Below are 27,511 nucleotides of genomic sequence, written 5' to 3' on the forward strand. Positions count from 1 at the left end.
CACTGAAGTTACGGGCTTTCTTGTCAGAAGCCCATCTCTGTAAACCGCTGATAACATACTCATGATTCCCTTGTCCTGAGTGATAGTTGTAGAAGAGTAGCTTTCCAGTAGTTTAATCATCCACTGATTCATGTCACACCTTTCTGTAATCCTGCACCTGTGCCACCAGTGGCACAAGAGAAGAGCCGCTGCTCTGAGGCTCACCCCAGACCCTTGCTGTGGCCTGTAAGGGGCTGGTGTGAGCTGGCTCCCTCCTCACCTCACACCAGCCCCTTCTGCACTAGCTGGGTTGAAGACACCCCTGTCATCTTCTGGTCCTTGAATATGCTAACCTCATGCTTACTGTGCCCTCAGATTTTTTGGTGGATTCCCTCTAACTACTTGGGTCTCAGCTCAGATGTTGTCTCCTCAGAGAGATGTTTCCTCATCAGTCTCTATTGTGTTACCTATTTTATTTTCATCATAGCATTTATCAGTCTCAAGTGATTTTATTTCCTTACTTATTGTTTGTCCCCTCCACTCTAATGTCAGCTCCATGAGAGCAGATGTCTGCCTATCTTGTTTGCCATTGAGCTCCCAGCATCTGGGACTGTGCCTGGCTCATAACAGGTGCTCACTAAGGATTAGAGGGCAGGAACGCTTTGGGTTCTACACCTTTGCCCACACTTCCTGTAGGGCAGGGCCGAGCTGAGCTTGTACAGGGTATCTGTTATTGCTAGTAGCTTAGAACTGTAGCAGTTTTCTGGAGCAAAGCTAAACATGCTTGAACCTTGTGATTTTTCTAAGTCTGTCCTGCTGCAACGTTCCCACAGAGCTTTTTCTTGCCCACATGTTGTCAGTTAGAATAACTGTTTGGAAATATATGTCCATAAGTCTCAATTACAGGGTAAATGATCCCTTTGGATTAGAGTTAATTTGATAGCCTCTCAAGTGATGGGATTTTTGTCTTCTGGGAAAGAGCTATATCCTGAGATCCTGGGCAGTAAAGGACATCTTGAATTTGGAAGAATTTAGCCCTATTTATCACTCCTGTCTCTCCCCTTGCTAAAGAAATACTGTAGTCTGGGTACAGACCAACTCATGGCCTGACTTTTGGACTGTCAGAGACATAAGTGAGGCCTGCTTGGAGATTGTGATGCTGTGTGTTTTATAAAGTTTCGGAGAGTTTCAGGACCCCATGTGGGTTAGAGGGGTCTTCCTAGTGGACCCCTTTGAGAATCTGATGATAGCAGCAGACCCTCTCCTTAGAAAATGTACAAACACCTGTGCATATAGTTTTGCCTGTAATTTTGAGGGGTATGAGGACTTGCGAAATGCCTTCCATGGACCCTAAAATTCTGTTTGGGGATTTAGATTGGTTTGCTCATCCACCACAGCTGGGTCATAGCTCTTCCATGGCTGTTTCTTTCTGACTTGGTCTCCTGTCTTCTGTGCCCTCTCTTGTTTTTATAATAACCTGCTGGACCCTCTCAGGCCCAGAAGAGACGATATTCTCCCGGAGTCCAGGTACTCAGTTCTTGACCCACCATGGCCATCCCGTACTCCCTATGTGTCCATCCAACATTTGCTACTGTTTAGAATCCGTGTGGCTATTGTCTCAGGAGTCACCAGTCTCCGATTTTGACTGTATCTTCACCTTGCATGTTGATTGTTTAGGACAATGAGGGACTCACCAAAGAAGTGGCATGTCTCATGTTTCCTGTCCTTTCATCCCCCTGCCTCTCTGCACTGCCTTAGCACTGGGCTTGTTCTGGAATGGTTAGCTCATCATTTCTAGGGAAGAATTTGCTCCACGAGTCTATTGGAGAGAGAGGGCCTCTGAAGTAGGTGGGAAAATGGGTGGCATATGAGGAAACTTTCAGTGGGAGAACCTTGCCCTGAGTGTTAGTGGGAGAAGTTATGTGTGGTGAAGCTTAAGTGGGCTGGATGGTCTTTTGACTAAGAATAGTCATCTGTGGCTGGAGAACACCACCTTGCAGCCTGGTTCTGGCACTGCCCTTTCTGAGTCCTGACCCATTTAGCATCATATGCTTATAGAATTTTAGAATTTGAAAGGTGCTATCCTGAATGGAAAGATTTCCCTGATTGAACAGGTATTTTCAGAATACCTCTGTGTGCAAAATACTTGCCCTGGGGGGGAAGGGATGGAGCTAAGGTGGACACATGCAGAGAGGCATAATAAATGATTTTTCTCTTCAAGAAGTTTACATGGCCATTACACACACACACACACACACACACACACACACACACACACACACACACAGAAAAACAACAGTCTTGTGTAGACTATAAGTGCCAAATGGCGATCTTTGGGAGGATTCCAGTCAGACTCCAGAGTGTCAGAGGGGCCATTCCAGACCCACCCCAAATGGGTGCAAGGAGGATTCCTGAAGGCAGGTAGAGAGGTCAGTCACTTCTGGGCCATGTCCCTCGAGTGACCATCTCAGTGTGTGTTCTTGGGTGCTGCTAGTGATGAGATGGAGTGGTTGTCTGGTCTGCTGTGAGGAGCTCAGCTTTATGTGCAGAATTCCTGATGCTGTTTGCACAGGTGTTCCTAAGAGTACTTCCTCACTGTTCTCTGCTTTTCCTTCCCTGCTTTCCCAGCGGGTTTTCCCCTACATCTCAGCCATGGTGAACAATGGCTCCCTCAGCTATGATCACGAGCGGGACGGGCGGCCTACAGAGCTGGGGGGCTGTACGGCCATTGTCCGCAATCTCCATTATGACACCTTCCTTGTGATTCGCTATGTCAAGAGGCATTTGACGGTGAGTCCCTGTTCTGGACCTGTTGGCGATATGGGCTGTCTCGCTCCCGCTTCCGTGGCCTGGCCCTGATTTATCTCTTTTTTATTTTTTTTTTGCGGTACGCCGGCCTCTCACTGTTGTGAGCCTAGCCGCTCTGTGGCATGTGGGATCTTCCCGGACCGGGGCACGAACCCTTGTCCCCTGCATCGGCAGGCGGACTCTCAGCCACTGCGCCACCAGGGAAGCCCTATCTCTTCTTTTTATTCTAGATAATGATGGACATCGATGGCAAGCATGAGTGGAGGGACTGCATAGAGGTGCCCGGTGTCCGTCTGCCCCGGGGCTACTACTTCGGCACCTCCTCCATCACCGGGGATCTCTCAGGTACTGCCACGTGCGCTCCTTACTTGCCCTAGCTGCGGTCACATCTCGATAGGCAGCCTGGGTGAGGCTTCTCAGAGGGGAGAGCCAGCCAGGCAGAACTCTGGCAAACAAGTGCCCTGTGAGTGCTTATCTTCCTGCATTCTCGTGTCCAGATCCCTTAAAAGCCCAGGCCAGGGGTTATCTAGCACAGTAGTCTTCGGGAGATGTTTGGTGCTACTGGAAAGCAGTGTTTGCCTCTACATCAAGCCAGCTCTTCCAGCCTGTGTTTTGAGTTCTGTGCTTTCCTATTTCTTGTGCCTCTTTTCATAGTCAGGTTCCTGTCCTTTCACCTAATGTGCTTAGTTCCCTTTCTCTTAACAAAGCTTTTCCTTGACTCTGCCCTCCCTCTTCCGACCCCCAGACTCTCCTTTGTGCTCAGACTTTTGAATGTGTTGTGTGTGCAGATGCTTGCATTTCTAAGACATCCACCTCTGTAAATTTACCACCATGGTAAATGCTGCACTCAGGCCTGTGTCTCTGCCATGCTATTAGCACAAGTATTTTTGTAAAAGCTCCTTCTGTTTCTTTGCTGTTCTGTGTGCTTGCTGTTTGTCCTCTCTTCAGCTTGTTTGACCAGTTACTCTGAAACCCCTGCCTTCCTTGACTTATGTGGCGCTAGCAGTACTGGGCTTTTCTACTGTTCTCTCTCCTCTGGATTTTCTTCCTACTTGTTTCCGATTAGAAGCTTCTTTTATGTGCTTATTCTCTCCCTTGGCTTTAGCATCAATCATAGCGTCTTTTCAGAAGAGGTAAAGAATTAAACTTTTGATATAATGTGTTATGAGTGAAGCTAGGATGAAGTAGAACTTTCTTCTGGCAAGAAAGAAAGGCAAATACCCATCGGAAACGGGCAGTATCCACTCAGTTTCAGCCATTGTTGCCAGTAGAAAATGTGGGCTCAATGAGGCCGTGTCTTCTAGTTTTTCAAGAGAAGCTGGAGATCTGGATTTTTTTAATGAAATCTGATTTTGTAAATCCTGGCAACTAATTTTTTTTAAAAATCAACCTTATTGAGATATGCTTTCCACATAACAGAAGTATATAGTGTGAAGAGTTTTGACAAATATTTACATATATATAACCACCATCCCAGTCAAGATACAGAATGTTTCCATCAGGGAAAAGTTCTCTTGTGCCCCTTTGCAGCCTTCCTCCCTTACCCTGCCTCCAGGCAATCATTGATCTGCTTCCTGTCACTTATAAGAGATTAATTTTGGCAGCCAGTTCTAAATACTGTGCAGGTAGGCCAGAGCTGTGGGACATCTTACCTTGGCACAGGTAAGGGGAGGCACAGGCTGGAGATCTTTGCTATGGAATCTTGTTATATGACTCAAGTTGAAAGAGGTATCCCTGTCCACAAGTTTCCTTTGAGCTCGCAGGCTTCTGGGACCTGCTCAGTTAACCTCCTGTTGTACTTGTCAGTGGGAAGTTGTTCCCAACTGTTGGAAATGGCCAAAGAATAATTTTTGTTTATCCTAAGGAGTCCTTTGTTCTAAGTTCTTGGCAGTAATGCTTAGGTTAGTACATCCATGTTCTCCGCCTGTAGGATACCCCTAAATACAAATTGCGTCTTTCTATTAAGGTCTTTCTTGTTAACATCTTAACTGGTCTTGCTATGGATTATTGGAAACTGCTGAGGACGGACACATCACAGCTGTCCTAGCCTTTGATGCCCCTACATTGTGAGGAGCATCACTGTGGTTCTTTATCCTGTCCCATGGTTTAATCTCAGTCCTGGCAGAGAAAACATTTTTTCTAATTGAAGGTAAATCCAGTTTTTTTACCTGGGGGTCTGCTAAAGATTCTAAGAGTCCAAGCAGCTATAAATGCCATCCTAATAATAGAGATGGCAAGAAATCCAGTCTGCAAAAACCAACCTAGTAGCAATGAGCACCCCTAGCACCCATATTTGTGGTCTCTTAATACGAATACCAATACTAATGGGAACAAGAGCTTCTTGGGGAAATGGCTAATGCCGGGTCTAAGGTAGGAAATACAGGCTGAAGACTTCCTAGAAAAGCAAGGAAGATATCAAAAACTTCTGGGTTCGTGTGAAAGGACTTGGGAGCCAACTTCAGTAGGCTCCCCCTGGATAAAGTTGGGTTGGGTTGAGCTTCAGTGAGAGATACGACTTCAGTGTATTGAGACGCGTCAAGTATGTTTGACTGTCTGAATTTATAATGTTACTTTAAAAAAGGAGAGAAAAAAATTGAGTCTCTAACTTATTCATCCTTCTCTGGTAATTAATAGTGAGATTCAGGGTCACAGTTACTGCAGAGAATTAGGCACAGTCCAGAAGGGAAGTGTGTTCCAGGCCAATAGCTGTGCCCTGCTCATGGCCCGTTAAACAGCTGCTCTGAGGCCCTCTCCTGTCTTGCTTGTGTGTGTTGTCCATATTAAAGGGAAGCTGTGGGGCTACTGTGTCTCCTTTCACTGGAAGGTTTTACGTGTGATTGGGGGTTAGTTCTTGTATCGTCTCTAAATTTTATTTTATTTTTATTTATTTATTTTTATAACACTGACTTTCCTTTTTTAATATATTTTATTTATTTATTTATTTATTTATGGCTGCGTCGGGTCTTAGTTGTGGCTCGCGGGATCTTCATTGCAGCATGCGGGATCTTTCGTTGTGGCACGTGGGCTTCTCTCTCTCTAGTTGTGGCGCGTGGGTTTTCTCTCTAGTTGTGTGCAGGCTCCAGGGCGTGTGAGCTCTGCAGTTGTGGCACCGCAGCTCCAGAGCGCGTGGGCTCTGTAGTTTGCAGCACGCCGGCTCTCTACTTGAGGCACCGTGGGCTTAGTTGCCCCGAGGTATGTGGGATTGTAGTTCCCCGACCAGGGATCGAACTCGCATCCCCTGCATTGGAAGGCGGATTCTTTACCACTGGACCACCAGGGAAGTCCCTCTCTAAATTTTAAAATTACATAGGTAATGCATGCTTGTTGATAAAAACTATAAATACAGGATAATGTAGAATGTTCCCTGTTCTTTCTCCTTATTTTTATTTTTATTTATTTATTTTTTTTTTTTTGCGGTACGCGGGCCTCTCACTGTTGTGGCCTCTCCCGTCGCGGAGCACAGGCTCCGGACGCGCAGGCTCAGCGGCCATGGCTCACGGGCGCAGCCGCTCCGCAACATGTGGGATCTTCCCGGACCAGGGCACGAACCCGCGTCCGCTGCATCGGCAGGCGGACTCTCTACCACTGCGCCACCAGGGAAGCCCCCTCTCCTTATTTTTAGATGAGAAACAGAAGTTTCAGTTATTTTTTTTCAGGTCACTGTTCGTTAGCTGTGGATTAGAAGCTTGAACCAAGACACTCTTTTCAGGGTGGCTTGAGTAATCCTTGTTCTCTTTTTCTTTAGACAACCATGACGTCATTTCTCTGAAGTTGTTTGAGCTGACGGTGGAGAGAACCCCAGAAGAGGAGAAGCTGCATCGAGATGTGTTCCTGCCCTCGGTGGACAACATGAAACTGCCCGAGAGTGAGCACGGGGGATCCTGGGGAAAGGCCCCATGGCCAGTGAGGAGGTTGAGGGCTGTGGGGGTCTGGAGTGACATGCAGTACAGCTGGGCGGGGCTGCCTCTTTTCGGGGTTCTTCTCCGAAGCACTTGGAGCACTTGCCCCTGCTTTCTCACTTGTCTCCGTGTTACAGATGAGCAGACTGTGGGCTGTTTAGGTTTTAACTTGCGGCATCCGGAAAGGGAGAGTCTGAGCTCTAGCTCCCAGAAATGGGGACTTGATAGCTTGGTTGGTCCTTCCCACCGGGCGGGCTCCCTCATTCTGACTTGCTTCCCTCTTGCTTTCTTAGTGACAGCCCCGCTGCCGCCCCTGAGTGGCCTGGCCCTCTTTCTCATCGTCTTTTTCTCTTTGGTGTTTTCCGTATTTGCCATTGTCATTGGGCTCATACTCTACAACAAATGGCAGGATCAGAGCCGAAAGCGCTTCTACTGAGCCCTCCTGCGATCACAACCTCCGTGACTGTCACCCAGGAGTATGGGAGGAGCAGGCACCGGCCTGAGCACATAGCCAGGCGGGTCTTCTGTCGTCTCCAGCAGCTGGTCAAGGACTCGGTTCTGTCACTGGAGCTTTGAGTGCAGGGACGCTGCGTTCCCATGGTCACCCATGAGGACGTCTAACTCGATCAGGAAGCCCACCCCGCCGGGCGACGCTACTGTGACATGCCTTTCCCCGCAGTCCTGCCACTTGGGAGCAAAGAGGGACGGAGGGAGCACAGGCCGCCGTGATGCCAAGACCACCCGAAGGGTGTCGTAGCCCAGGCTGCCTTGTTGTTGGGCTCAGAGGACCCTCGTACTTCATTCTTAAATCTGCAAAGACTAGAAAACTGGTAACTCCTCGTACCTTCCAGCCACCTGTCCACGGGTTTTTGCTTCTTGTCTAAGCCTCTCTCCACCTGAGGAACTTCCCTCGGAAATCTGGATGGAAACTTCTTCCCTGCCTTGCCTTCCTCTCCCTCCATTCATTGTCCTCTGCAGATGCAGCCTGAGCTGGAAAAGACATCTGGCTGCCTCTCTCTTGGGGCCTGGGGCTGCACAACAAACTTGAGTTCCACTGACCCTCATTAGGTGGCCGTAGGGAGGGGGCGTTCTGCTGGGGCTCACTGCTCTGGCCTTTGTTCTTGCGGGTGGATCTTGGTTCTGTTGGTGTGTTCATGACCCTCCCAGTTAGGTCCCTTTAGGCCCTCAGCCAGGTTTGGCTGAAAGCTGGTGTGCAGGTCAAGAGAAGCTTGGGAGACGTCACGGATGCAGTGGGACTAACTGTGAAACTGACTGCTCCGCGTTTTGACACCGAAAGCGGCACCTGTCACATGATCTGACCACGTGGAGATGTTTCTGGACTCTCTGGAAGCCTGCTTAGCTGCATGTCTTGTGTTCATCATAATTTTTGGAATCCTACTTAGAGTGTTCAAAATGTAAGGAAACTTTGTTCTTATGGCCTGAGCTTGGATACTCCCCAAAGAGGAAACCTGGCTTCTCTTTCTTAACGGATAAGGAATGGTTGTTGTAAATCTGGAAGCAGTAGACCCCCGTCATCTGTGCCTGGAAGAGTTCATTGTCATTTGAGCAGCCGAGCCTGAGTGTCCTCTGTGGGTCAGCCCTGATTCCACTGCCTTACCTGTTGAGGGGTCACGTGCTGCTCACCTGTCTGCCCTGTGATTCCATTGCTAACAGGCTGGAGGCTCCCTGGAGGGCTTGGACTCTGAGCTCTCCCAGCCCTGTGCTTCTGTAGCCTGAGGGAAAGTCTGAACATGGCTGATGGAAACCAAACATGAACTTCTGAGTGGCCTTCCTTTTACGGGTGGGCTTGGCTGAGCCGTAAGCCGTTCACCCTTGCCCTGCCGTCTGGGTTGGGAAAGCCCTCTGCTCAGCCCTCAAGGAAAGGAGGGTTACCTTGTCTGCCTGTGGGTTTCGGTTGTCTTCAGCTTTCTTGTATCCTTCCCACAGGCGGTAGTGCTCTCGTGCAGGTGGGATGACAGTGGGACCCTCCTGACCTCCCCCCATGGCAGAGTGGCTCCAGAGTGACAGAGGGTCAGCTGGGGCCCCGGGCTTGGCTTTCGGACCAGGTGGAACTGAGAAAGCAAATGGCCGTTCTGTGTTTTTGAGTTCCGGGGGAGATGGGCTAGACCCCTGTAGTGGGAGGACGCCAGTGGGCTCGTGAGCTGGCCCAGGCAGGGGTGCAGGAGGGGCAGCTCAGCGTGGAGATCGTCACACTTGTGGCTTTTGTGTGATTCTAGCTCATGAGGTCCTTGAGGCTCTGTGAAGAGGGCAGGGAAGACGTGAAATGCAGTCCCCCCACCCGGGCCAGCCTCAGAGCAGTGTGTGGTGCAAGGAAACAATGTGACTAGCGTGGTAGGTTCTGCCCTGGCTCTCCCCTTTTGTTCTAGAAACATGCTTCCCGTCGTGAGTGGGGCGGAAGGTTCTGGGCGCAGGAGTCCCAGCTGTGTCCCAGAGGAGGGGGCCACCTGGTCACGTGAGGGGTGAGAGCGGCGGCCTCAGCCGGCTGCTTACCCCGCGTGAGCCACCTTTCCTCACAGGTGCCCTTCCTTGCCTTCTGTTTTCCTGTGATGTTAGGGCCTCTTAGAGTGGAAGAGTCCCTGGAGACTCGAGGAGGTGCATAAGGGTGCCATCGTTCCCCATCCTTGTGAGTCTTGTCTGAGAGCCTGGCGTTTTCAGCCTTTCATGGTGTTGTGAACCGCCCCCCGCAAATTACAGGGTGGCTCTGTTACAAAAGTTGTTTATTTCAGTGGAAAATTACAACTCTGCCCTTCTTGTTGGAAGTGGTCTGAACAGAATGGTCAGAATATCCCTAGACCCCGGAAACAAGGAACTGGTAGGAAGCCCAAGGGTAGTGCTGTGGATGGGCAGGAGAAAAGCCTGGCAGACACGGGGGAATCAGTCTGGTGGGGCTGGAAGTTCTGGGAAAATAGCTCACAGGTGATTTATGTGTCCCTGGAGGAGTTTCAGCTTATGGCCTGTTGTAGATTTCAGGTTCTGATGGGGAGTGGCGAGGTTGGAAGAGTTGGCATTGCTCGTGTTTAGTGAATTGATGATATTGGCGTATATTTGAATGGGAGCATTCAGCCGAAGTTCAGGCTTGACCCAGCTCATGGCCAAATAGTTCTAGAGAGAATAGGTAAGAGTCAGCCTGAATTAGCAACCTGAGGGCTCTCTCTTGGGTCATCCCGAGAGCAGCTTTGCCTTTTCCCCCGTCTCCACGGTTGTCACTCACCGGAGCTGAATAGATAAAGTTGAACAGCAGAAGCCCTATAAGCAGTATGATTGAGATGGCTATGATTTTGAAGCGGTAGCGTTTCCAGAAAACATGGATGAACCTTGCAATGGGTGACTGAAACCACATGAGCAAGGTATGGGTGCGTCTGTCCAGGAGCAGAGATGGCAGAGAATGGAGGGCAGAGGGAAACTTCAGGTCAAGTAATCCAGAGCAAAGGTCTTTCATTTTAAAAAAGCAACTTCTGCTTCTGCCCTCCCCCCTCCCCAGCTGTTCTCCCCGGTTGAGCCGGAGTGGGGAGGTGGGGGGCATAATTATCCCTCTTTACTTGTCAGCCTCCTTCCCTGGTCACCACCCCATACAGACTGCTTGGCCCAGCAGCTCAGCTTTGTGAACGAGGAAGAGACTTGGTGCCTTTGCCCTGCAGGACCCTTACAGGGGAGGATGGAGTGTAGGGTATTGGTTGGGTTCCGACTGGCCTCTTCCTGCTGCCTTGATTAAGGCTTCCTTCTCTGTCAAAATCTCCAGGGTCATCTTCACTTTACCCTAGAAACACCATGGGTGGTGGGAGCTGAGCTCAGACGGCAGGAGCAAGGATAGTTTTAAAGGCCTCTTTCCAGGGTCCAGAAAGGGAAAGGGATTTAGCTCAGGCCCCCAGGGTCTGTCAGAGCCAAGTTACGCGGCACAGTAGTCAGCCCTGTTCCTAGGCAATAGGCACCTTCCCCAGCTCCTACCGACAAGCGCCATTTGCCGCCATCGAGGACCTGGCAAGGCCACCAGCCGCTTACAGTCTTCATCTTAAAGAGGGAGCAGTGCTTGTACTGGAGGAAGTGAGGCCACTTGGAGTCAGCATCCATCATCCTGATGGAGCATAGCTTGGCATGCCGGGCCGGGAGGGGCATGTCAGACAAATCCAGCTCCAGGACCCCTGAGCCCAGAGAAATGCCGTCAGCAAAAAGGAGCTCCCTGTCCTGTGGTCACGGGCCCTGTGCCAGGATCTCACCTAGGAAGTCATCCGCGGAGATGATGTTATTGTCCCAGATCTGGATGATGAGCCGGGCTGGGAACTTCATCACTGTGGGGTCCAGGCTCCATATGTAGTCCTGGAGGATGGCAGGAGAGCGTATTTCCGGCCTGTCTCCTCTGAGAGTTTCTTTGGGCACTTAGCAGCCCATCACCCAGCAGTGATGGACCGACCATTGAGGAGGAGGAGAAAGTCGGGGAGGGGGAGTGGGGAGTGGTTCCACCCAAGGTCACATTCCAAGTGTCTTGGTGCAGCTCGCAGGCTCTGAGGGGAGGGGGAGGAGTGCATCCCACTCCTGGGCCTGTTACCTTCTGACTCAAGACGCACGCTTGCTCTGCTGCCAGGTAGTCCAAGGTGAAGATGAACCGCCAATTGAAGATGCCTTCCCCCGTCAGGGAGTGGTGGTGGACATCTGTCTTCTGCATGGCCTCCTCCATCCCGAATAACCATCTGGGGCCAAAGTCCACTCACCTGGGGTTCACTTGGATTGTCCCCACCCCTAGCCCAGTAGACGCTAGGCATGGGTGGAAATGGAGAGACAGAACTGGGCAAGTCTGAGGGCACTCTGACGGAGCCCCGCTCCTCTCCCTCACCCTTTGACATAGATGTCGCTCATCCTCTCGGTCCTTAAACTCTTTTCCTTCAGGTCCACGTGGGCAGTTTTCCAGATAATGCAGCGCAGCTCATACCTGTAGCCACTGTTCTCTGAGGCTTTGCTGAGGAATAGCTCCCCAGCTGCAACCTCGGTGAGGGAAGAGAGGCCTGGGAGGCTGCCTTCGGTGCCCACCCAAGTCATGCTGCGTTTAGGGGACTACAGGGAAAGGAGGCTCCCCAGATTCCCAACAGAGGAAAAGAATCACCGTGACTCAGTGTTGGAGCCCACTGGTGCTCAGCACACTGGGAAGGCCACACTGAGTGGTGCAGTTGCTCGGAAGATGGGTGTCACTCACCTTCTAGGCTTTCTGGGCCTAATGTTGAATGGGGGGCCAGGAGGCCCAAGCTTCTTGGGGAAGATGTCCACCCACATTTGCACCTTTCCCTAGAGTGGAGATGGATTAGCTGGCTGGGGTTGGCCAGCCCCCGTTCTCAGCATCCTGGTCTGGGGTGGGGGCCCTGTCTCAGCTTCTAGGTCTGCTGAGGCTGTGACTCCAACACCGAGTTGTGGGGTATCGAGGCATCTGGGAGGTGGGATGGACTTCAGACTGGAAGTCAGCACACCGCCCGTCAGCTTCCACTTGTTTCCTTTTTTGGCTGGGAGAATAGTGCAGTAAGGCTGGGAGCATACGATGGCTACGAGGCTGATGGCTGTGGCGCACGGATGTCAAGCGTAACTGGGGTCTGGAGGGTTGATGCCATTTAACAGGTCCTGCTGGACAGCCTCTCTGGATGGGGCTCCAGAATGGGATTGGGGCTGCAATTATTAGCCACCTTAGTGGCCCTGAGTAAGAGTAAACTAGGTGATCTCCAGGTCATTTTATGTTGTGGAACCACATCCTAAGGATGTCAAGCTATCCACAAAGCACAGGGGTCTAGGAAAGAAGGGTTGAAGCTGGTAAGAAAAGGGGAGACAAAAGAGTTAAGAGGGTAGAACTACCGACAGTGGAAGATAGGTTCCTTCAAACCCTGTGACCTAGTTTCATTCTTTTGAAATTGGCCCCATTTAATGAGAAAACAGGTTTAATGAGGATGGTTTTAAAAAGTGCTCAGTAGAGAACTTTGTATCTAGAATGTGCTATCAGCTTGAGAGATTTGGAGAATGAGGTGAGCCATTCTGGTGGTTGGAGGGTAGGGGATAATTAGGGTGCCTGTGGGGATTTTTATTCCTCCTGTTAGGGGTTCCTTGCTGTGGAGAAAACACAGCCTGCACTTAACAGCCAAGCCGGGGCTGTGATGCCTGCACTCTGACCCCAGGTGCTGCCTCCTTACCCTCCCTCAGGAGAGACTAAGGCAGTGCTGGCACCAGCGGGGAGGGCCCCGAAACACTTCCACAGCTGACATGGGGCCTCGGTTTCTTGTCGGTGACTTTTCCAGCTCTGAACTCCATTCTAAGAGACACCACTGCGACTTCTTGCTTATTGACACGCGCAGAATGTGCTTGTCTTCTTTTCACGTACATCTGTGGGTGCCCGGCCTCTCCTTCCCCTCTTGTCCTGGATGGGTGGGCTTCCCCACCTCTTGATCCAGCCCCTCCAGTCTCATACCTGGTCGATGCCCGGCTGGCTGTCGCTGTACAGTGTGCGGGTCTCCACGTGCTCAGGTACCAGTCCCTGGGTATGCAGGAGGTACAGCGCAAGGCGTTCTTTCTTAGATCCCAAAAAGCGAGCAGTAGGGGGCTTCAGCTCTAGATTGGAGGGGGATGGAAGGAGGGGATCACGAGGTCATTAGCCTTCCCGTCTCCCACGTAGGCCCCTTCTCCACCCTCAGCCTGGGCAGTGGACTTGGTTATCCGTTACAGGCGAGAAGGGGAGGCGGGGTGCCCTCTGGCAGCTCCTCCGTCCTGTAGCCCCACTTGTTGCAGAGGCCCAGCTCTGTGCTTTCCGGCGGTGTGCTGTGCTTCTCACCAAAGCTTTGCAGTCTGAATTTTTTCCCATTGTAAAACACAGAGTCATCCTCAGGGCTGAACAGAGGCGGAGGCAGTCCTTTTTGCTTGGCGTGGTGTTCCAAGAGCAGGCTTGGGGGCATCTGATCCCGCCACCTAAAGGGCCCTGACCTGTGGGGAAAAGGTGGGGACATCTGAGTCCTGGAGAAGCCTCTGCTTCGAGCTGCAGGCTGACCAGTGCTGGGAGCAGGGGTGCAGACAGGTACCGGCCCTGGTTCCCCAGCCTGGGATGCAGGCGTCTTCGAGGGGAGCCGAGGGCTTACTCTTCCACCACCACGCCCCACCCCGTGCTCCCTTGCCCTGGTTCAGGTCCACGCTTACTGGCAGTAGGATTTGGAGAGCCCACAACGAGCTCCAAAGCCAGACAGGAGTCGGTTTTCAAGGTCGATGACTGTGGTTCCAATCTTATCATCGGGTGAAAATAGGTCAAAGTCATACAGCTGGATCTCTAGGTCCTTCTCCAGGGGGATGGTGCAGCTCATTTCAAACATCCTTGGGTGAGGGTGTTGGAGACACAGAGGCGGAGGACCGTGTTATCTACACAGCTCCCTCTCCAGCATCCCAAGCACACGTGCCCGTGCTCTACCCCCTGTTTGGCCCTGGTGAATTTGGAGAGCAGAGCCTGGGTTGGCTCTTGTCCGCCAATAGCCATCCCTCAGTCGTGGCTGGGAGTAACTTTTGACAGGCCTGGGGTGTGGGACTCTGAGCTCCCTTCCCAGGCAAAGTGTTTGAGGAGGGAGGGGAGAGCTGTTGGACACTGTGCTAGGAACGTGGAGGCTAGAAAGGAACGTGAGAGTTCTCTGCCTCCTGGAACTGCCCCTGGCACACAGAGCGGGGATGTGGGGTTGGGTGCGTTGGGGCATCTCACATGCCAAAGATGGGGTCCAGAGTGTTGGGCTGGTACTTGTCCCGGTTGCCAAGCTTTGTCTCCCCCAGTTTCAGGATCACATAAGGGTCACACTGGGGTTCAGATAGACGTGAGAGAAGGTCGGGAAATGGAGAGTCAGCCCAGGTTGGTCAGGGAGGGCGGGAGTGGGGCAGGAAGGAGCCCCTTGTACCAGATGGGGCCTGTGGGAAGTTGGCAGTCTGGGTGTCAGCCTGAGGGAGCTCCGGGATGCTGGGGTGTAGGGTGAGGTGAGGGGGGTGCCCGGGCTGGGGGGCTGGGGAAGATGAGCGCTGTGGTTCAGGGCTGCTCGTTACCAGGCCATTGGTGTCTTGGGGCTGCAGGTTGACTGCTCGCACCACGTACACCCGCACCAAGCACTGCTGAGGGAAGTCCTCTTTCTTAGGCCAAGGCAGGAACTGGCGAGGGGGCTTGGGGGTGTCTGGATTCTCAGGAAAGGGGTAGACACGGAATTGGCCCTGTGTGTGTGTGTTGGGGAGGGGAAGGTATTGGCTTCCGGCCTGGCTCTGTAGAGCCCTCCAGGAGGTGCCCCTGATCTGTGTTGAGGGTGGCAGGGACGAAACCCGTGAGGACGGGTAGGGGCACGTGCCGCAGAGATGCTCTACGGGAACCACGGTGGTGTTTTCCGCTGAAGGGAGGTCTCGTTCCACCCCCACCCATCCCTTGGGGTCCGCACTTGTTTTCGAAGGCTCTAGGGCCTCCGAGAGCAGCACAAGCCCGAGCTGGGACTGAGAAGCCCTCGCCCTTCCTGCGTTGGGGGAGGCCACCCTGAGTCCCTGCAGAGGTCAGTCTCTGCCCCCCACTCCCAAGACTGTCAAGCCCTCCGTGCCCCATCCTCATGCCGAGCATATAGAGCCAGCGCTCCTATCAGCGTCTCCCCTGGACAGAAGGGGCACGAGGTGACAGGTGCAGCTAGGCAGGGCTGGGACACGCACCTTGAACTCCCCTACCACAGGGCTGTCCAGCTTGGGCCATTCTTGGTAGAGTTTGAAGGTCTGGCAGAAGTCCTGCAGGCCTTGGAAGGCTGGCACGGCCTCCAGCTCACAGTCGTATACCTGTGGGAGGGCGTGTGGGACCCGGCTGGCGGGGGGAGCTGGCCAGGGCTTGAGGGGACCATTCCTAGGATCAGGGGGTTGAGGGGCCACCCAGGTCTCGCCCCAGAGCATCTGCCCCGGGGTCAGCAGAGCTGCTGCTGGTGGGCAGCCCTGGTTCCTGAAAGGGTGTGGCCTGTGGCGGCATGGCCAGGAGTCTTGTGAAAAGGAAGCCACCCCCCGACTTGGTGGTTCCCCAAGGACTCGGGGCTGGGTTTGTTGGCCTCTCCCCGCAGATTTTCTCCATCCTTCATCAGTCTCCCCTCGTAGGGGCCTGCAAACCTTCAGGGTGTGATACTCTTTGTACTTGTACTTTAGGGACAGGGGAGCATCTCCTGTGGCCCAGAGCAGCTTGCTCCACCAGTCCACTTCCTGGTTGTGTTCATCCTGGCAGTGAGGAGGAGGGGCATTTTGGCCCTCGGGGAGAAGGCACAGTGGCCTTCCTCTGCCCGGAGTCATGCTGCCCCACCTCCCTGAGCTGCCTGGACTTGTTCCTTATTCCCCGGGGCTGAGCCTACATCACCTCAGCGTTGCTGGACTTGAACCAGAACTTTTCGTAAAGGTAACCTAGGAGCTGAAAAATGATTGCGGTGAGCTAGGCAAGGCCTGGCCGCCCGGTCCACCCACCGCCTCCGACTTCCGAGCTCAGAAGGGGTTCGAGGCCACGGCTTCCTTGCTCTGGCTCCCTTGCCCTTCACAGAGGCTTTTTAATTCAGGGATCCTCAGACATAGGACTGGGGCCGAGAAGGAGGGTCAGGTTAGTTCTTGGTTCTCATTGCCCACAGCTCCACACTTAACTCTGGAAGGGCTCAGAAGTTCAGAGCCTCAGGCCCCACCCTAGGCCTCCTGAAGCTGAATCTGCTTTTGCTCCAGGTGCTAAAGGATTCCTGTGCATTCGAGGTTGACAGGTGCTGCTCTAGAGCAGCAGTTCTGAACTTTGGAAACGCTGGAATCACCTGGGGTGGGGGTGGGGTGTAGGTGGTTTGAATAAAATAATTGCTGCTTCTGGTTCCTACCCCCAGCAACTGGTCAGAAGCCATTTGTGTGTGTGTGTGTGTGGGGCGAGGGGCGGGCTGTGCAGCACATGGGGTCTTAGCTCCCCGGCCAGGGGTCGAACCCATCCCCCCTGCAGTGGAAGCGCGGAGTCCTAACTACTGCACGGCCAGGGAAGTCCCTCCGGATTTTTAAAACTCTCGGGCATTTCTAATGTGCAGTCCAGGTTGAGATCACTGCTTTCGCGTTCTCGTGAACAAGTAGGCCTCACGCTGGGGGCGCGGATATCGGGATCTGTCCCCTCCTCAGGCACAAGGGCTGTTTCCTGTAAATGGCACGGGGCCTCCAGCCGTTTACTCACCTCCTGGTACTTCTTCCCAGACAGCACTGTGTGGAGAAAGCGCAGTCATGAGTCTCAGGGGAACGGAGAAGGGGGGTGGGCACCAACCCGGCAGGACAGCCAGGGCCTTGGCCACTCCCAGTGCCAGCTTGTTGGTGAGGTCTGGGGAGGGGCAAAGAGAAAGGGCCGTACTTGGAGGCCGTGGGGGCATGTAGTCCTCAGCCCAGGGGTCACAGAAGTAGGGCTGTAGGGAGTCAACGTTGGCCTGACCCACCACGGTCTCCTGGCCGAAGTCCTGGTTGTCCACCACCTTCAGCACCAGGGGCAGCGCGAAGGCCTCATCCGTAGGCATGTACTGCAGCCCCAAGGAGAGGCCAGAGCGTGAGGCTTCCCACAAGCCGGGGCTGCCCCAGCCCTGGCCCAAGGCCTTCTCACCAGCGTGAGGAAGAGGGTTGACTGGGTGAAGTTGGGATTGGTCTGGAAGTCCCTGATGGGCTCTGTCTGCACGGACTCTTCCCAGCATTCCACCAGGAGCCGGGGCGAACGCACCTGCTTCATGTTCCGAAGGCCCCAGATCAGCATCTGCCAGAACAGAGAGGGAGGGTGGGGAAAGGGGCAGGCGGCCCCTCTGATGGGGTCCTGGCCTGGGAGCAGTGGGGCCCCGGGGGGCCTGCAGGGCCAGGGCACGAGGCTGGGTGAAGGCAGAGTCTGAAGGCTCACCCAGGCCTCCTGTCCTGTGAGGGATGAGTCCTCCAGGCCTGGACGCTGTCGTCGCTCCTCCACGAGGGAGGTGCCCATTAGGTATTGCCCTTCCTCCCCTGCTGCCCATCTGGCCTCTAATCATCTCTCTCAGGGGTTACTTCCCACTGCCGGCTGCCTCCCAGGCCCGCAGCAGCTGGAGTGCCCCGGGGTTCTTGGGCACCTCGGTGCCGTCCAGCTCGTGGCTGACCTGGATCCCACAGAACTCCACGGCCGGTCAGCGAGCCAGCACCCTGGGATCTCACTCTCAACGGACAAACACTGGGTACCCCAGGAGCTGTCCACACCCAACTCATTGGGCCACCTCAGGGCCAGAGTGGAAACCAGCCAGGTGGTCTGATCTTGGCTTCAGTGCCGGGAGGACCTGACCATCTTCCGCTCCTTGCCAGGTTTGTGGCAGGGCACGTAGGTTCTGACCTGGGGGCCTCCATGCTACTTTCAGAAGAGGTGCGAAACATCCTGGCATTTGGAGTCAGGCAGGGCCGGGCCTAAACTATGGCGCTGCCACTGAGCCCCTGTGTCACTGTGCGTGGATGTGTTGTTTCTCAGAGCCTGAATTTCCGTCTCTGGAAGGCCGTCCCTACTTTTTGCACAGGGGCCTCGTGAGGCTTACATCCGGTAGGTAATGAATGCTAGAGCCCTTTGTCTACGACCCACTGCACAGGTTTGCATTAAAATACTTTTAAATGTTCTATCAGAACTTCATTTCTCTCCTGTCTCCCTCCATCTCTCACATGGTATCTTCTCGGGGTCCAAGCTTTGGAGCAGGTAGACAGAAGGCCCAAGAGGGTCAGCAGAGAGCGCACCGTGGTGCTCGACTGCTCCGGGGGTGGCTTGCGCCCTTCCCACCCACCCTGCTCCACATTTCATCACCTCAATAGCCATTTTCCTTAGCGTGGGCTGGATGCTCTTGGGGAGGATGTAGATCCCATTCTTCCAGGGAACACTTAAGATTGGCAGCTGCTGTCTGAGACTCTGAAGGGATGAGGTTGGAGAGCAGGGAGCCTGAGGCCCTGTTGGGCTGGTCCTACTGTCCCCCACCCCCCCACGCATGCAAGCAGGACCCTAAGAGGCTCAACTGCGGCGGCCCCGGAGCCCTATGGGCAGAAGCTGGCAGGGGAGTTAGGGAGAGGTTGGGCAGGCCGGCACCTCCCAGCCCAGTGTTCTGGTTCCCGGGCCCCAGGACTTTGCTGAGGGGCTGCGGTTGGGGGCCGCTGGCTGTGGGGACATGTGGCAGGGGAGTGGGGCAGGGTGAGGGCGCTGGGCACCACACTCCCAGCCGGGCCCTCTCTCCCAGCACCTCAGTCTCGAGGATCAGCTCACAGGACGCCAAGATCTCGCCCTCTTCCTCCTCCAACCCTTTTACAAGGGGGTGCCACCTCATGGCGGGCAGGATCCGTTTTTGGACATCCAGCCAGACCACCGGTGACCACATGCTCCGTCCCCACAAGCTCTCATTGCCCTGGAGGGAAGGGGAAGTTCACCAAACATGGAGGCCAGGCTGGCAGGGGTCTGGCTCCTCCTGGGATGCTGACAACTCTAGGATCAATGCGATGTGCTCTGTGAATCAGGTCCCGCTGGAGCACTTTCCGAATATTCTCCTCTAAAATAAAAGCTCCTGGGCTTCCCTGGTGGCGCAGTGGTTGAGAGTCCTCCTGCCGATGCAGGGGACACGGGTTCGTGCCCCGGTCCAGGAGGATCCCACGTGCCACGGAGCGGCTGGGCCCGTGAGCCATGGCCGCTGAGCCTGCGCGTCCGGAGCCTGTGCTCCGCAACGGGAGAGGCCACGACAGTGAGAGGCCCGGGTACCGCAAAAAATAAAATTAAATTAAAGCTCCTCACGGAATTCCCTGGCGCTCCAGTGGTTGGGACTCCGTGCTTCCACTGCAGTGGGCACAGGTTCAATCCCTGGTCTGGGAACTAAGATCCGGCATGCCGCATGGCACGGCCAAAAAAATACATTAAAAACTTCTCAGAGCTCTGCCCAGCCCAGCCCACCTTACCTGGGGGTCCCGCTGCCACAGTTCCAATACCACAAATGGTGGGCTCTCTTTGGTGTCCTGGGGGTTCTCGTACAGGAGGAGGTGCTGGAAGATGAGCGTCTGGGCCCACGTAGGGGCTGCAGAGCTCTTCAGGGTTTGGGTACACTGGATGTGGTTCAAGAAGACCAACCGAATGAAGGGCGCTGTGGGTGGAAGGAGACCCGAGCCTTTGAGCTGCCGAGTGAGGCTCTCCTCTCTTCTGGCTGCTGCCACCACTGGACTGGGTACCTGGGGAGGCTCGGGCCAGACAGCCACAGCCACTCCAGCTCCCCAGAAGGCCACCTCAGAGTAAGCCACAGAGCATATGGGCTTATAGCTAGAGGCCCCTTATACCGTCATGGTTGGGGCCTAGCCGTCACAGACGCAGAGGGCCCGGTGGCTCCTCTGGAGGGGTTCTGGGGACCAGGCTACACGTGGCTGCCCTTGCACAGCATCAGCAACTGGCCTTGGCATCAAGGAACATCACACGGCCCTCTCGATAAGGGTGCTGATGCCCAGTGGACACGGCTCCCAGCAGACACCCACTGCCCTGGCTCAGACCCTCGTCCAACAGTCTGGCTCCCAACAAACAAGGCCACTGCCAGCCCAGGGCAGGAGCACGTGACTCACCCGAAACCTCCCATGCGGCCTCCACACAGGGCTCGAAATTGCCACCCCTCCGCCCCAGCCCTCATCTTCTGTCCAGCAGAAGGGACAAGTGCTTCCCAAGCGTGTCATCCTCTCTCTCCCTGTGTCTCATCCTCCCTCTTCCTTGTCAAGGCCCAGCAAGTCCTCCTTCCTCTTCAAGGCTCAGCTAAGTGGCCTCCAGTGGGATGAAGCCTCCCTGTCTTGATTCCACAGTGTTGGGGACCCACCGCAAGAGCGGTCCTGCCTTGTATTCCTTGTTCTTGTGTCTTTTCCCCAAACCAGGGCCATGAGCTGCTGGGGGCAGGGGTCCGCGTGTGCATCACCCCCTCCTCGCCGCATCCTTTATACTGCCTTTACGCATCCTTTATCCTTTATCCTTTATACTGGGTGGCCACATGGAGGGGCTGGGGGAGAATAGGTGCCCACGCCTACCCTGGAATGTCTGCGTGCGGTTGGACATCAGGTTCCGGGCCTGGTAGATGTAGCAGAAGAGCTGGTAGTAGTGGGGCTCTGGGTAAGAGAGAGGCTGTGTCCGCCCCCCGCCCCCAGGATCCCCACCCCAAGCCCCCTGCTCCCTGCCCTCAGGTGCTGGGTGTCTCCGGGGCCACCCAAGCCGACTCTCAATTGAATGCTCACTGTTGAAGATGCAGTAGATGAAGGGCAGGTTGGGTGGCTGGGTGATCTCTGGGGGAGCCCTCCAGGAGCTCCTGATTCTGTCCAGTCTCCGTGTCGACGACACCATGTCCGCTTCCCTCTTAGCTTGCTGTTTCATATCTAGACTCTGTGCCCAGGACAGACTCCCTGAGGCTCATAGGTGCCTTTCCTGCCTCCCCCAGCCCAGGCCCAGGTCACCCTTCTCCCCATCCAAAGCCTGAGGATGTGGCTCCGGGGCCCAGGTGCCCCCACCTGCAGTGGTCAGTGCATCTGGCCACACAGGGCGTCTCCATCTGCCTGGCGCACCAGGGGGCCCTGGCTCCGGAGGTGGGGTTGCAGGGAAGGGACACCTAGCCCACTGGGGCTTTACCAAGGATCCCTCCAGGAGGAATATGGGTGCAATGCCCTTGACCTTGCTGGGGGCCAGCCTGCGGTGCCAGCGGCGGCGGCGGAACTGGCTCTGGGGCTGAGGGTTCAGGTGGAACTTGGAGCCAAAGACGCCGTACTCCCAGCCTTCCTCGTCCTCAGCCAGGCTGGGGTGGTGCTGCGGGGAGAGCAGAGTCGCCCTATCACCTGGCCAAGGGTGGATACCACCCATGGTCCCGCCAGGTCCCTGACCAGGCGGCCCCTCACCAGCTGCAGGAAGGACAGGGTCTCCTGCTCGTGGCTCAGCCTCCCGTGGTCCCGGTAGCGCACGCGCGCCCAGCGCCGGCGGCGGCAGGAGTAGTAGGTCTTCTCCACCGAGTTCCAGACCTGGGGCAGCCCCGAGGGCGGGATGCCCACTCCGTACTCCCAGCCTGAGGGACCAGGACACAGCCCGTGGGTGTCCAGGGGCCCACAGGCTCGGGGGCTCGGACAGGTCTGAGAGATAAGCCCCGGAAGGGCAGGCCGAGGGGGCAGTACTGTCCCTCACGTCCAGGTCTCTCCGGCCACAAAGGAAGGTGTGGTCACACTGCGTCACCCGGCGGCCTGGGCTCAACTGCCCATCTTACAGACAAGGAAGGTGAGGCTCACAGGCATCCTGGGACCCGCACAAGGTCACACAGCCCGTAAGTAGCAGAGGCTGCATCTTGAGCCCAGGTCTTCCGACTCCCAGCCCACCGCCCCTTCCCTGGAGCCACCTGGGGTGAACCAGGCTCTGGAGGCGACCTCAGTTCACGTGCTCAGGAGGCGCTTAGCACCTGCCCTGTCTCAAAGCTAGGGCCCAGGGCTTCCCTGGTGGCGCGGTGGTTGAGAGTCCGCCTGCCGATGCAGGGGACACGGGCTCGTGCCCCGGTCCGGGAGGATCCCACGTGCCACGGAGTGGCTGGGCCCGTGAGCCATGGCCGCTGAGCCTGTGAGTCCGGAGCCTGTGCTCCGCAACGGGAGGGGCCACAACAGTGAGAGGCCCGTGTACCGCAAAAAGCCCTGCTCTCCGGAGATTGAGGCCCCCCAGGAGCTCAGGCCTACCCCACCCAACAGCCTGGCTACTTTCAGTTCCAGGCCCTGCCGCCCTTAGCCGCTGCCCAGAGGACTGACCTTCACTGTCTACCGCGTGGTTCAGCTCCACAGCCCAGTGCTTCTTCACGTGCCAGCCTTGGGGGCACTTCACATTCTCCCGGGCCTCCACGGGCTCTCCGTTCTGTGGGTGCACAGAGAGGGCGGGCCAAGGGCCGTGTTGCCCGCCTACTACAGCCATCGTGGCCTCCAGCCCCCAGGAGCAGACCACTCTTGTTACGTCTGATGCCACCCACATGTTCACTTAATATGCTTTTACTGGCTTGCCTTTCCGAACCGTACGTGTATTTTTTAAAGGAAACTGTATATAAGCAGCATCAGCGGAACCACTCACCATAAATAGGAAACAACCGTACGAATGACTGTGAAAGCAAAATAGTGTGACTGAATCTCAGCTGGACGCTGCTGCCTGCCCAAGGCGGCTCTTGGGAAGGGGAGACCAGCATGCGTGACAGATGGGTTAAACCTCACTGTCCAATCAGTGGCCACCAGCCTCCTGGGGCTCCTTAAATTTAAGTTCGTGAAAAATGAAACAAAATTTGGGAATTCCTCTGTGGTCCACTGGTTAGGGCTCCGCGCTTCCACGGCTGGAGGCCCAGGTTCGATCCCTGGTCGGGGAACTAAGATCCCGCGTGCCGCGCAGTGCAGCCAGAAAAAAAGAAACAAAATTCAAAGTTCAGTTCCTTACTCAACTTTGAATTCTGGGTAAAAGCGCCACCTTCGAAAGGGGGAAGGAAAGGTGCCCACTCTGTCGTTCTTCCAGTCCCATTTAGGGGACCTCTCCCCACCACCTTGGGATACAAACCCCATCAGCGCTCACCCAAGGTCACACCAGGGAGCAGGGCTCAGATGGTAACGCCTGATCCAGTGCTCCACTCAGACACCCCAGCTTCCAAGGTGCCCCCCTGGTTGGATCGCTTGCCCCCCGCGCCCCCTGCTCACCGCGTCTGTGTTGGGGACGGCGGCAGGCACCCAGGCCCCCGTGGCGTCCCGGCGCTGGTTCTCGTACACCTCCTCCAGCACCTGGCTCTTGTTGATGTCTGTGTCCAGGAGGAGCCTGGGGGCAGTGAGACCCCAAGTTCCCAGCATATCTCCCTGAGCTTACAGGCCCCTGGGGTCCTCCTCTGTTGGCTGAGCGCTGCCGTACCTGGCAGCCCCACCTGCTCTGGGCAAGGCTGGGCAGCGGGGCCTGGCATGCAGGGTAGGGTGGCGGGCAGGTACCCCTGTCCTATGCACCCCAGCCCCCGGGACCAGGCAGCAGTGGCTGTGTGCCCATCTCTCTGGGCTGCTGCCTACTGGCCCTCCTGGGTAAAAAGAAGTGTCAGCTCCACTGCTGCCTGTCCAGGGGCACACAGGCTCCGGGTCCCGCATCCCAGCCTTACCTCCGCTGAGGTTCCACTGTCCATGGCCCCTGCCAGTGCCATCCATGGGGCTCCTTGAAATCTTCCTTGGGGAGGGCCTTGTGCCCCATGACGTCCGAGAAGCTGGGGCAGTGCTGCAGCCACTGCTGTCCCCACTGGTCCTTATACTTGGCCTGGTTCTCGTACTGGGGGAGGGGAGTCCATTAGTGCCTGCTGCCACCCCCAGCATACCCAGCACCGGCCCTAGGCACCCCCCACCCCCTGGGCTGTAGGCACCTCCCAGAAATGTGGTAGTCAGGCAGAGGGCCATGTGGCACCTGCCTGGGGGCAGGAGCTGCGTTGTCGCTTGTAACGGGACGGCACTGCCCCCGCTGTCAATCAGCACAGGCAGCTGCCACTCGTCAAGTGCTCACTGTGGCTGGGCCCATGCCAAGGGCATTACATGAACTATCCCCTTTCAGCCGCACACTCCCATTTCACAGGTGAGGAGACTGAGGCTCAAAGGTCACCTCTACCCCAGGCGGCTCAGCTCTCGAGGAGTGGAGTGGGGTGGATGCCTGTGTTAGAGCCTGGTGGTGCCTGGGATGTGATGACCTGTCCACCCCGTGTCACAGCTGACCCTGGGGAACCTGGTCCTGCTCCACCACTGCCCCGTCTTCGCTGCCTCTGGATCTTTCTTCCACATTCCCCTTCTGGGCACGCACTCATCCTAAATCCCTCTCTGCCTCAACACCTCCAAGTTCTACAATCTATCCACAACATGCAACTTAGGAACCATGAAAATGTTTTGACAAAGTAAGTTAAAAAGCCCGAAACTTCAAAACTTATTTCTCTTCTGTTCTCAGGACCTTCTCCTGAGCCATGTCCTCCCTTCCTCTGATTACAGAGCGGCCTCTGGCCGGCTGCTCACACACCTCCTGGGTTTACGGTTCTAAGGGAACATGCCTCATTTCCGGCTCCTCCGACTGTCCCAGGTCTCCCCCTCCCCGGGACCACCAGGCTGGCCTGCAGGACCCAGCTGGGGTCGGCAGGGGTCCCGGGCTGTCACGCTGATGATGGACGAGACCCCCTGCAAGCAGTCGGAGCCTGGCTCACCTCACATACCCTGAACGAATTGGGAGAAACTCCCCATAAACCTCCGTCTGGGTGAGAGTGACCAGCCCCAGGGGACCATTCAGCTGCCCTCCTGTCACCGCAGCCTATGGCTTGTCAACAGGGGACCTCTTTAGTTTCTGCCACCTCTCTCGAGCCCCTTTCACGGTTCTCAGGTTCTGCCAGTGATGTTCTCCACCTTCGGAGCTGGGCTGTTGCCGAGTCACCCTCCCGCCGGCCCCACCCGGGGCCCCCGCTCACCGTCTCCGCGGACACGACGACTTCGCCCTGGCAGAGCAGCTGCAGATCCTTGCTGTCGGCCACGTTGCCGAGCCACATGCAGACCCGGAGCTGGGCCGGGAGCGTGTCCTTCTTTCCTTCACCCTCTGGGTACTGAGCCGGAGGCAGGTCAGCAACCACGGGGGTGCAGACCCCCAGGGACAGGGGTGCGGGTGAGGGAGGGGCACACACACCTGCCCCTTCACCCTGAGCCCTGGGAGCAGGGGCCTCACACTGAGCTGGGTGCTGGCCATAACAGAGGCTGGTACGGGTGCCACTGGGGAACCTGGGAATGCTCCAGGGAGGACTGGTGCTGATGGTGCCATTGACAATGATGCTTGCTATGCGCCAGGCAACGTGCTAAGTGCTCTGATCCTCACACACCACCACAAGGTGGGCATCATTATCGCTAGGCCCATTTCACAGAGGAGCAGGCTGAGGCCAGACACAGTCAGGAGCTGGCTCCGGCTCACACAAGCCAGTAAGTGGTAGAGCCAGGATTCAAGTCTCAGTGATTCTTGCAGGATGAGAAGGACTCAGGTGGGCCCTTCCACCATGGCGGAAAGGGCAGTGGGGAGCCAGGGACGTCTCCGAGACGGAGGCAGTGTCCCCCACCTGCCTCCCAGGGGGAGGGCTGGAAGCACAGGGCCATCTTCAGGGCAGGGGACTTGTGGTCAGTCAGCCTTATTTATGGATTGTGTCTGATATGAGGGGCTGGCACCCAAACCTTATAGGTATTAAATATGTAGATAGCAGCCAATCGTGGTCCAGGGGAGACAGGACAGGGACAGGACCAAGTGAAGCATCAGGATGACGGAGGGGACAAATTTGAGGAATGTTTATGGTGGCGTGGACTTGGTGTCGGCCACATGCTGATGGTCCCAGGCCCCCGCCTTCCTCTGGAGAACTGTTTAAACCCCATTTCACCTGGTAAAGGGCCTGACAGAGAGGAAGTGGGCATGCCCTTGGGAGGCTCATGGTGGCTGCCCGGGCGGGGGTTCAGGGCTTCTCCCTTGGGACGTCCTGGGCCCCCTCCTCCCCTGAGGACCCCTGGCCTCCCCACCTGCAGGAAGAGGGTCTGTGTCTTCCCACAGAACCTGCCGGAGTGCCGGGCGCCGGTCGGGGAGAACAGGATGGTGTGGGCGGGCACCTGTGCATAGGCCACTCGCTGCTCCCGGGACATCAGCCAGATCATCACGTCCGGGAGGTTTATCTGGGGCTGCCGGGCGGGAGAGCGTCAGGCCCACGTGGCCGGCTCCAAGGCCCGCTCCCGGCCGGAGTATCCAGCACCCACCTCGGGGAGCACGGCATTGAGGCGGTACAGCCAGCCCTCCACGGTGGCCACCATGTCCCTGGGCTGGGCTTCCTTGGCCTTCCGGGCCAGCTCCTGCAGAAGGAGGCTGCGGAGCTGCCACCTCTTCTTGTCCAGGTCCGTTGCTTTGGGCTGATCAGTCATGCAGGGCAGTGGGCACCTGTGGCCAGGACCGGGAGGGCGGGGGCTGAGTCTCTCTCCATGTCCCTTGCTCACCATCCCGCCTGGCCTCAGTGCCCTTCCTAGACCCAAGATCCTGCCCCACGCCTGCTGGCCTGACCCGGGGATCCCTGCCCACCCTCCTTAGGAAGCTCACTCACTGTGGTCCTGGCCCCTGGGTCCTCATCCTTCCCCTTCCCATCCTCCCAGCCCCTGCAGTGTGCCAGGCTCGTGCTCAGGACCTCCTCGTGGACAGAGGTGTGAGCTGTGAGACAGGGGCCAACCAAACCCGGGCGGGAGGGGAGAGGATCCATGTGGGCTGCCGGGCCAGGAGGAGCCTTACAATGGCTCTTCCAGAACAGGCAGAACCCCAAAGAGGGCCTTGTGGATAGAAGGAGCGGCAGGGGAAAAGGTACGGGCCGGGACTGTGCAGGGCTTGCCTGGACAACGGGGAGGTTGGTTTGGAAGGAGCCCCAGGCATGGGTGTGGGGGGCACAATGACGGGTGGGGAGGTCAGGGTCATTTCAGGGGTCCCTGAATGGGAGAGAGGCAGCTCTGTGGTTTGGGGAGAGATCTGCGCAGAGCTCATACTCCCTGCGGAGGCAGGGGTGCGGAAGGGTGGTGCTGAGCGTTGTTCTGTGGGGTCCTGTCTGCCCCCCAGACCCTGTGTGAGCCTGATCTGGCTCAGCCCCTGCCCCGGGTGAGGGGCCCACCGCCCCTACTTGCAGTCCTCCATGAGCTCCCTCAGCAGTTTCTCCCACTGTGGGAGCAGAGCCGGGTCCCTTGGATTCCTCATGGATTTCAGGGTGTCCAGATTGGCTTTCTGCCCAGCAGGAGAGAAGTGGCAAGTGAGCATGGGG

At 56.1% G+C, this 27,511-nt stretch overlaps 2 protein-coding genes across 3 annotated transcripts in view; one reads left to right on the forward strand and one right to left on the reverse strand.

The window, feature by feature from the left end:
- LMAN2L (lectin, mannose binding 2 like) overlaps positions 1–8,456 on the forward strand; it is a 24,591-nt gene extending 16,135 nt beyond the window's left edge. Inside the window, exons 5-9 of one of the 2 annotated variants that reach the window (XM_007470181.1) lie at positions 1,474–1,506; positions 2,608–2,769; positions 3,018–3,132; positions 6,533–6,652; positions 6,980–8,144. In XM_007470181.1, the coding sequence (XP_007470243.1) occupies positions 1,474–1,506; positions 2,608–2,769; positions 3,018–3,132; positions 6,533–6,652; positions 6,980–7,122 (573 nt within the window). In that variant the 3' untranslated portion in view covers positions 7,123–8,144. Of the gene's footprint in view, positions 1–1,473; positions 1,507–2,607; positions 2,770–3,017; positions 3,133–6,532; positions 6,653–6,979 lie in introns of both variants that reach the window. The other variant, XM_007470182.1, reaches the window with a different exon arrangement.
- A 1,125-nt stretch (positions 8,457–9,581) lies between these two features.
- Positions 9,582–27,511, reverse strand: part of FER1L5 (fer-1 like family member 5) — a 50,259-nt gene continuing 32,329 nt past the window's right edge. Inside the window, 34 exon segments of the mRNA XM_007470228.1 lie at positions 9,582–9,809; positions 9,919–10,066; positions 10,355–10,464; positions 10,653–10,846; positions 10,922–11,021; positions 11,251–11,392; positions 11,536–11,658; positions 11,893–11,981; positions 13,144–13,283; positions 13,504–13,652; positions 13,863–14,033; positions 14,410–14,501; positions 14,742–14,903; positions 15,381–15,500; positions 15,819–15,923; positions 16,060–16,110; positions 16,891–16,916; positions 17,062–17,224; positions 17,305–17,451; positions 18,502–18,591; positions 18,914–19,090; positions 19,632–19,813; positions 20,730–20,807; positions 20,934–21,095; positions 21,098–21,150; positions 21,311–21,474; positions 21,570–21,748; positions 22,476–22,572; positions 23,391–23,505; positions 23,831–23,994; positions 25,163–25,294; positions 26,244–26,399; positions 26,475–26,652; positions 27,374–27,474. Coding sequence (XP_007470290.1) covers positions 9,582–9,809; positions 9,919–10,066; positions 10,355–10,464; positions 10,653–10,846; positions 10,922–11,021; positions 11,251–11,392; positions 11,536–11,658; positions 11,893–11,981; positions 13,144–13,283; positions 13,504–13,652; positions 13,863–14,033; positions 14,410–14,501; positions 14,742–14,903; positions 15,381–15,500; positions 15,819–15,923; positions 16,060–16,110; positions 16,891–16,916; positions 17,062–17,224; positions 17,305–17,451; positions 18,502–18,591; positions 18,914–19,090; positions 19,632–19,813; positions 20,730–20,807; positions 20,934–21,095; positions 21,098–21,150; positions 21,311–21,474; positions 21,570–21,748; positions 22,476–22,572; positions 23,391–23,505; positions 23,831–23,994; positions 25,163–25,294; positions 26,244–26,399; positions 26,475–26,652; positions 27,374–27,474 — 4,488 coding nt within the window.

Source organism: Lipotes vexillifer, unplaced genomic scaffold (genome assembly GCF_000442215.2).
Source record: "Lipotes vexillifer unplaced genomic scaffold, Lipotes_vexillifer_v1.1 scaffold1139, whole genome shotgun sequence".
NCBI lineage: Eukaryota > Metazoa > Chordata > Mammalia > Artiodactyla > Lipotidae > Lipotes > Lipotes vexillifer.